Source organism: Trachypithecus francoisi, unplaced genomic scaffold (assembly GCF_009764315.1).
Source record: "Trachypithecus francoisi isolate TF-2019V2 unplaced genomic scaffold, Tfra_2.0 Lachesis_group12, whole genome shotgun sequence".
Lineage (NCBI taxonomy): Eukaryota > Metazoa > Chordata > Mammalia > Primates > Cercopithecidae > Trachypithecus > Trachypithecus francoisi.
Genome location: NW_022681457.1, coordinates 121,664,591 through 121,673,308, shown reverse-complemented (window position 1 = coordinate 121,673,308; position 8,718 = coordinate 121,664,591). Strand labels below are relative to the sequence as shown.

The 8,718-nt window shown below is 66.2% G+C and overlaps 1 protein-coding gene across 7 annotated transcripts in view; it reads right to left on the bottom strand.

Annotated features, from left to right (window-relative positions):
- Positions 1-109: 109 nt before the first annotated feature.
- CUNH1orf159 (chromosome unknown C1orf159 homolog) overlaps positions 110-8,718 on the bottom strand; it is a 32,240-nt gene continuing 23,631 nt past the window's right edge. For 3 of the 7 annotated variants that reach the window (XM_033228818.1, XM_033228821.1, XM_033228819.1), the window contains exons 5-10: positions 6,442-6,537; positions 6,079-6,144; positions 4,110-4,244; positions 2,815-2,840; positions 2,687-2,717; positions 110-2,450 (exon numbers count right to left, since the gene is read on the bottom strand). In XM_033228818.1, the coding sequence (XP_033084709.1) occupies positions 2,341-2,450; positions 2,687-2,717; positions 2,815-2,840; positions 4,110-4,244; positions 6,079-6,144; positions 6,442-6,537 (464 nt within the window). In that variant the 3' untranslated portion in view covers positions 110-2,340. Of the gene's footprint in view, positions 2,451-2,686; positions 2,718-2,814; positions 2,841-4,109; positions 5,647-5,715; positions 6,145-6,441; positions 6,538-8,718 lie in introns of those variants that run through there. The other 4 variants (XM_033228822.1, XM_033228824.1, XM_033228823.1 and 1 more) reach the window with 4 other exon arrangements.

The following is an 8,718-nucleotide window of genomic DNA, read 5'->3' as shown; positions in this document are numbered from 1 at the left end:
CGCCTCCTTGCCCCCAGCACACGGTGGTGGAGTGCGTGGGGCCAGCCTGGGGGGGCTTTGCTTCCTGACTTGCACTTAGAGAACAGAGGCTCCTACGGGGAAAGGGCAGCTCGGAATGCTGACTTTATAGCAGCACCCAGTGCCCCCACGTTCCTACTGGCCCAGGTCCCGGGGACCATGGCGACACCCAAAGGGGACTTCACAGAGGAGCGTGGGGGCCCCGAAGGCCAGGCCACCCCTCAGATGGGGACCCGACGCTAGAGCAGACAGTGCCGGTCACCGCAGGGCATCTGAGACCCACAGTGGAGCCCGCAGCCTGGCATGCGGGAAGCGGCCACAAAGGTGCCTTTCTCCCAGGAACCCCGGGAGGGACCCCGGGAGGGACCCCGGGACTCAGTGCCAGGGCAGCCTGGCAGGTCCAGCGAGGCAGTGACTTGGGGTTAGATGTGGGCTGCCCCGCGTGGGCAGGGATCAGCCAGGCCCGGGGCCCCAGGCACGGGGTCCAGGCACGGGGGCCCCAGGGATCCGAGCGGGGCTGCAGAGCTGTGGAGGACTTTCCTGCACAATGAATTTCTGCTTCAGTACAGAAAGAGATCAAGAGGGAGCGATCCTGCAGCCCCGGAAATGGGAGGCTGTGTGCTTGGGGTCTCTGCCACACGGGAGGACAGCCCAGAGGCGCCCCGGTCTCAGGCAGCTGGTTCCCAGGCTGCGTCCTCCCCACTGGCCCGGCATCGGCTGCAAGGGCACGAGGACAAGCCTCACTGTTCTCAGGGGTCTTGGTGCGGTGGTGCTGGAGGAGTCCTGTCCATTGTGGGCTCCGGAGGGCATCGCAGCAGAGCCCCTGGCTTTTCTAGGCAGAGCGGCCCCTGCCCCGTAGATCACACCAACTTTGGCTGCCAGAGCCAGGCCTGCATCTCGGCTGCAGGCGCTGGGGTCTCACCGTGTTTCCTGGGGGGCCCGGACCCCGCACGGCCTCGATCTGATGCTCTGAGGTCTCACAGACGCCTGCTCCTGGTCCCATAAAGCCGACGGCTGTGGTGGGAAGGAGCCTCAGGCGGCCCGGGACCCCTCGGTGTCTGTCGCCGGGAGACAGAGGGACTCAGAGCCAGGGCTGTGCCCAGGCCTGTCCCAGGCGCTGGGCGATGCCAACCCTTTGTGCCGGGCTCCCGCCAAGGGGTCAGCCTCCGGGTCCCAGCTGCCAAGCTCATGGCGTGGTCTCGGCCTCCAGGTCAGACATTGCTGATACGGGCCTCCACCGAGGAGAAGGCAGCGGGGTCCATGGCCCTGTCCAGGGGCCGCTCCCGCCTGACGTAGCGTGGCTTCCGTACTGAAATGGGTCAGAGACAGGCAGGGTCAGAGTGGGACCTGGACAGCAGGGACAGTGCAGGCCTCAGCCCCTACCGGAGGCTCTCGGGAGCAGGCATGGCACAGGCGCCCGGGGCTGTTTACTCTGACCAGATGGGAACCCAGATGCCCCCTGCCCCTCAGGTGCCCTCAGAGCTCCGGCTCGGGAAAGGGACAGCTTGCTCCTGCCCTGCTGCACCCTCTCATTCACACCCTGGACCCCGGGGCCTGGACGAGGGCCAGGCTATCCCTGAAGACAAAGATGTGAGTCATCGAGCATCATGTACCTCAGGGCGACAAGCAGGCCCTGGCCCCGAGACCTCAAATGTGACCTTATTTAGAAGAGGTTTTGCAAGGGGTTAACGTCAGGGTCTCAGGCGTGATCGCCTAAGGTTCCTGGGGCAGGCCCTGAATCAATGGCCAGTGCCCACCTGAGAGGGAGGCGGAGAGAGAAGACGCAGAGGCGGGGCAGACACCGTGGGACCAGGGGGCAGAGACGGCCAACGCAGCCACAGATACCTGAGCCAGCAGGGGCTGGGGAGGCAGACAGGGTCCTCCCCGGGGGCCTCGGGAAGCATGTGGCCTTGCCTGCCCCTTGGTTTTGGACTTCTGAACTCTAGGACAGTCAGATTAAAGGTCTGCTGTTGAAGCTGGCAGGCCCGGGGCACTTGGGCACCGTGTGGTCTGCTGGGCCCTTGCAGACACAGCTGCTTTAGGGACGGGGGCAGGTCCAGCCTTGATGGAGAACTGTCTGTCCCCTAAGGCACTGTCACCTGCCCCCATGAGAGACCTCTGCACAGGGGGACGGAGGCTGGGTGAGCCCTGCTCATGGCCTTGGAGCTGTGTGGCTGTGGGCCAGTCACTCAGCCTCTCTGTGTCTGTGGCCCCGCCTATAAAATGGGTCCTAACCAGGCTGACCCTTGGGTCCGCCTGACCCAGCGCCACTGAAGCGATGGCTGCTCAGGAGGGCCTGGCGGAGGCCGGCTACGTCCGTCCTCAGGCAGAGCTGGACTTGAAGGAGGGGCAGGAATTGGGGGTCTGCCCTGTGGTGGGTCCTCCTTTCCTGCAGACCCCACGTCTCAGGAACAGGAAAGGGCATGCAAGTCCTGGGGATCAAAGGGGGCGGACAGGGTGTGTTGGCCAAATCTGGCTGAGATCCGGAGCAGGGGGTGCCAGCCAAATCCGGCCCTGGCCCAGCCTCGTGGGTCTCCTGGGGACCTGGGCAGGGGTGGCTGAGATCCAGAGCCAGGCAAACCCGTTTGTTTGGGGACACACCCACGAGCACCCTGGGTCTGGCCCAGAGATGCGAAACCCCACAGGAGGATGCAACGGCTGCTGTTACCTGAGGACTGTGGCGGGGGGATCATTGCAGCCTTGAAAAGGAGAGAAAGGCAGAGTGAGGACTTGGGATGGCCCGGCACAGGCACACGCGGCCGGGGACGCTCAGCCCGGACGACACGGGTTACTTACGGCTTCGCCAGGCTGCAGGGCCGGGGCTGTGGGGAAGAAAGCGGACAGTCATCCTGGAGCCGAGGAGCTGCCTCAGCATCAGCCCAATGCGGAGTCCGCGGAGCAGCAGAGGCCCCGGGGCTGTGGGGTCGGCTGGTCTCACCCCACCTCTCCCTGCGGTACTGTCAGCCTGGCCCTCGGCCCTGCCACATTCCTCCAGGGAACTCAGGGGTGCGGGGGCCTCCCTAGCACCCCAGGCGAGTCCCCTCTCCCCAGATCCACTTCCCGCCTCAGCAGAGGGGACAAGGCACCCTCATGAGAAGCGCTTCCCTAGGCTCCAGGGTCCCAGGGGAAGGGCTGCGCTCCCACCCTCCCAGGAGGAGCCGCAGGCACGAGGTGGCTTTGAGCCCCAGGGCCGTGGGCTTCTGCCACCATGGGGGTGCCATGGCATCGTGGTCAACCTGGCTTCTCCTTGTCCCGTGGCCACCAGGGCTGACCAAGCCCTGAGCCCTGCCCTGCTCCGAGGGTGCCTGTAGGCAGAGATGCTGAGCAGGCCAGGGCCTCTCAGTGCCTGGCTATGCAGCAGCCCCTGGCAGCGCGCTACTGACTGGAGGCTGAGCCCTGGGACCCCAAGGGAGGTTGAGAGGGGTGGACAGGGGTCTCACAGCAGCCAGGTGGGGCTGCCCAGAGACTTGGGAGGAGGCCCCAGCTCGGCTATGACAGTCTGGCCAAGTGCCCACCTCGGGGTCCGATCTGCCGGCTGGACCATCTGCCTGGCAGGGACCCCGCAAGGGCTGGCCTGGGACAATGAGGGCAGATACCATGGACCCTGCTCAGAACTCGCCCCCACCTGAAGGCGCCACAGTCACCACAAGGTCTCTCGGTGGGAGGGTCAGTGCCCAGGCCTGGGGTGACCATGTGTACAGCATGGTGTAGGCTGGGGTGTGGGCCCTGCACCAGCCTGGCCGGCCCTGACCCCAGGAGAGGGGAGGGAGGGGCCGTGGCTGCCAGAGGAGTCCGGGCAAGTCCAAGCTGCCAAGAGCCACCTGGCCCCGCTCCCCTCGCCCCTCGTCATGCCCTGAGGGCCCTGGGGAGACGCCTCTGCCGGAAGAGGGCTCCAGCGGAGGCTCTGGGCCCGAGGAAGGCCCCTTGGTGCTTCGACCTTCAAATCTACACACAGCCATTTCCGGGAAGTGACGGCTCTTCTCACAACGGGACCCAAAAGCCACGTGGCAGACCCTGGGGCACCCCATCCCCACAGCTGGGTCCCGCCTGCCTGTGTCCTCCCGTGGGGCCCGCGCTGGTCCAGGAGATACCTTTGCTTCTTCTGTAGAAGACCCTGGGGAGTTGACTGGAGCGCTTGAGGTAGAAGAACCCAGCTACGGAGAGGATGAGTCCGGAGCTGATGAAGAAGGTGCCCAGGAAGAGGGAGGCGGCCACGCGCGGAGCCCCTGCAGACAGACACCGCTGAGCAGGCGGGAGGGACGGCGGCCCTGGCTCCTTGCTCCTCGCCTGGCCCCGGAGCCACCAGCGCACGGCAGACCCGCTGCTCCCTGAACACGCCTGAGTCTCACAGACCGGCTGTGGGTGCCGAGGGCTCTGCACTTGGCCTTGGGTCATCCCTGCAGGCTCAGCCATGCCTGGACATCTGGCTGCAGGGTCTGGGAAAGTTACCACCTGCCTCGGCCTCAGCTTCTCGTGGGAGCTCGGATGTTGGGAGCGTTACAGGATCTGGCCCTGGCCAGGCTCTGCAGAAACGCCTCTCCGATTCCAGGGGCCCCTGAAAGCCAGGGGATTCTCAGCCTTGTTCCTTCCTCGGGAATCAGCACAGGCCCTGGGGCCCCCACACAGGGCAGAGGCTCAAGCTGGCAGCAGGTGCTCCTGCTCCCCACTCACCTCCACCTGCCTGGGCCAGGACCTCCCACTCACCTCCACCTGCCTGGGCCAGGACCTCCCCCACTCACCTCCACCTGCCTGGGCCAGGACCGCCCCACTCACCTCCACCTGCCTGGGCCAGGACCTCCCCACTCACCTCCACCTGCCTGGGCCAGGACCTCCCCACTCACCTCCACCTGCCTGGGCCAGGACAGGCCAGGGCTGCTGGCCTGGGGCTCAGGGAAGTTGGCGATGGCTGCTGGGTGTGCTCTGAGATGCTGGGGAGGGGACTTCCCAACCCGGAGACACAGGCGTGTTTGCCAGGCTTGGAGGCCTTGCTCCTTCCAACCCCAGCACAGAGCCACAGGAGGCCAGGAGCCCATCTAGGCCAACCCTACCCTAAAACACGCCACTCAGGTCAGCAATGGACCCAGGCTAGCTCAGGGCCCGGGTCCATGCTCTAAAGACATGAGGGTTTTGCCATCTCAGAACACAGCCCTCAGCCCCGGCCCCAGGGCCAGCGTGTCCTCCTCTGCTGAAGGATGAGGGTCTGCAAGCCACGCCCACATCTCAGGTGGGTTCAGAGGCCCAGGAGACGAGTCCGTCTGGGAGACGGGCCCTGTGTCCTCTGAGGATCAGGTGCTGATGGCCCCAGGCCCAGGCAGTGTGGCAGGTACTCCTGTCCAGCCTGCGGGTCTGCCGCCTCCCGGGGCCATACACCCTGGAAGAGCTGCTGGGCATGGTTAGCACAGACCTCAGAGCACCTGCTCCTCCTGGTTCCTGGGACTGTGACCGCAGGCTGGGGTGGGTTTGGGGCGAGGCAGAGGCAGGACCAAGCTGTGAGCGTGCCCCTGAGCGTGTGCGGTGTGGCCGTGTGAACCTGAGAGCGTGCGGTGTGGCCGTGTGAACCTGAGAGCGTGTGGTGTGGCCGTGAGCCGTGAGTGTGAACCTGAGAGCGTGCGGTGTGGCCGTGTGAACCTGAGAGCGTGTGGTGTGGCCGTGAGCTGTGAGTGTGAACCTGAGCGTGTGTGGTGTGGCCGTGTGAACCTGAGAGCGTGTGGTATGGCCGTGAGCGGGGACCTGAGAGCATGCGGTGTGGCCGTGAGCCGTGTGTGTGAACCTGAGAGCGTGTGGCTGTGAGCGGCGTGACCCTGAGCCTGTGCGATGTGGCCGTGAGGGCCTCTCCTAACTACGGCCCTTTGGAGATGTGGTAGAGCCCTGGTGACGCCCCCACATCCCCACCCATGTCAGCTGACCCCAAGTTGCAGGGGCTGCCGCACTCTCCTCTGGCCCTGTTTTGCGGACCCTGAGCCTGCTATGGCCGCGTCAGTGGTCAGGGTCTGCACTGGCTCTGACAGCCCCCAGCCCCCAGGACACCAGCAGAGGTGGCCATGGCCTGCTGAGACTTACCGGGATGTGGCCGCCCGGGGGTCCCTGAGCTTCTGTTCATGGGGAATGGCGCACCCCGGCCAGCAACTGTAGGAGAGCAGAGCCGTGGGAAGCCTGTGTGCATGGAGTCCACAGGGACACCCACGAGCACCCTGAAGGGATCTCAGGCCGGAAATACGAAAGCAAGGGGCTGAGGGGGTGGAGCAGCCCTCACCACAGAGCTGTCCCGAATGGGCCAGAGGACTCAAGAAGAGGGGGCTCCCAGGACTGTTCCCCCAGTGGACAGTGGCTCTGGGGCAAGGTGGGGACACAGACAGCAACTCCCACAGTTTCTCCCACAGCTGGAGCTGTGAGAAGGGAGCCAGGGCAGCCGGGCAGACCTACAGCTTCTACACTCGGAGCCATTGTAGGCTGGGAGGGTTGCGTTCCCACAGCGGACACAGCTGGCGCTCCCGTCCGCGTTCCAGTGCCTGTAGCAGCCTGCGTGGGGCAGAGAACAGGCGTGTCAGCCAAAGCAACATCCACACCGGCCCGGTCTCCTGCGAATGACTCTGAGTCGGTGAGGTAACCTTCACTCCGGACACGAACACGAACATGCTCTGGAGGGTGGGCGGGCAGTAGACAAGGACACCCCCAGGGAGCGTGGCGGGGCCCTGAGCACTCCACACTGCACGCTCCAGAAAGTGGTAGGCGGCAGCATCCAGAATGAACAGGTCTGTGCGGGGGGGGCTTGTGCTCTGCAGGACTGGAGGCTGGGCCCAGCTTCCACCACCCAGCCCTCGCCCCACAGACTCTTCAAGAACCCCCACTGCAACGCCTGCCCCACGGCCTCCCCCAGGACCCCCCTATGGCCTCCCCAGGACCCCCCACAGCCTCCCCAGGACCCCCCCACGGCCTCCCCAGGACCCCCCCCACGGCCTCCCCCAGGACCCCCCCCACGGCCTCCCCAGGACCCCCCCCGCGGCCTCCCCAGGACCCCCCCCGCGGCCTCCCCAGGACCCCCCCCGCGGCCTCCCCAGGACCCCCCCCACGGCCTCCCCAGGATCCCCCCCACGGCCTCCCCAGGACTCCCCCCACGGCCTCCCCCAGGACCCCCCCACGGCCTCCCCAGGACCCCCCCACGGCCTCCCCAGGACTCCCCCCACGGCCTCCCCCAGGACCCCCCGCGGCCTCCCCCAGGACTCCCCCCACGGCCTCCCCAGGACCCCCCCCACGGCCTCCCCAGGACCCCCCCCCGGCCTCCCCAGGACCCCCCACAGCCTCCCCAGGACCCCCCACAGCCTCCCCAGGACCCCCCCCACGGCCTCCCCAGGACCCCCCCCACGGCCTCCCCAGGACCCCCCCCACGGCCTCCCCAGGACCCCCCACCTGCAATGCCTGGAGCCGCTGCCTCGCATGCCGTGTTCCCTCTAGCGGCCCAGGCAGGACAGGCCCACCCTCAGCAGCACAGCCTCCTGCCCCACGCGGATCCTGACCCTTGGTCCATCTGTCACCTCCACACCCTGGAGCCCTCCCCGGGGTCCCTCTTGGGGGATCCTGCAAAACCAAGCCTCATTCCCACCCCAGGCCGATGCTGCCCCTGAAGCCTCCTTTCTGCCACCAGCCAGGGCGCCTTTAAGGACAGGACTTGACTCTTAGCCCTCGACTTTTTTTTTTTTTTTTGAGGCGGAGTCTCGCTCTGTCGCCCGGACTGGAGTGCAGTGGCCGGATCTCAGCTCACTGCAAGCTCCGCCTCCCGGGTTTTCGCCATTCTCCTGCCTCAGCCTCCGGAGTAGCTGGGACTACAGGCGCCCGCCACCTCGCCCGGCTAGTTTTTGTATTTTTAGTAGAGACGGGGTTTCACCGTGTTAGCCAGGATGGTCTCGATCTCCTGACCTCGTGATCCGCCCGTCTCGGCCTCCCAAAGTGCTGGGATTACAGGCTTGAGCCACCGCGCCCGGCCAGCCCTCGACTTTCTAAGCATCTCCAACACTTAGCCCAGAGCTGAGCAGACACACGCTTGATGCCGACTGCAGTGCTGATGCTGCTGTGGGCCACGGGTGGACCACACGCCTCGACCCTTCCTCACGGACCGACCTGAATACAAACGGCGACACGGGGACCCCACGGTGGAGAGTGGGCCTGGGACCCCGGCACGGTTGTGACAGGGGTCACTCTGCGGATGCATCTCTTGGGAGAATGGAAGCCCACCCACTCAGTCCTACCGGGGCGGAGCCGCGTTCTCCCAGCACTGGGGGCAGCCTCTGTCTCCTGGCGTCTGCTGGCACAGGGCTCAGGCGGACCTCAGTGAGGCTCACTCTGATCTGAGAGTCTCTTGCCCCGGAGGCCGAGGAATGGAGTCCACGGCAGGGAGCCCAACACCAGCTCTGCGCTGTCCCCAGAAGTGCCCACCGCCTCCCCGAGCGGAGACGTGACCGGACTTCTCTAAGAGCTGCCAATGGCAGGGCTGTACGCAGGGAGAAGTGCATCCAACACCGCAGGCCTGGCCCCTCTCCACATGCGCCTGACGGTTCCCACCCTGTGCCTGTGCATGGGGCCACCTCGACCCTTGGACCTCACGACCCGCTGGCCTGGCCCCTCCATGGGCACCGTGACTGCTGCATAGCTGCCTGCGCCCACAGTGCCTGGGGTACACGATCCCTCACAGCAGACGCCACGCCC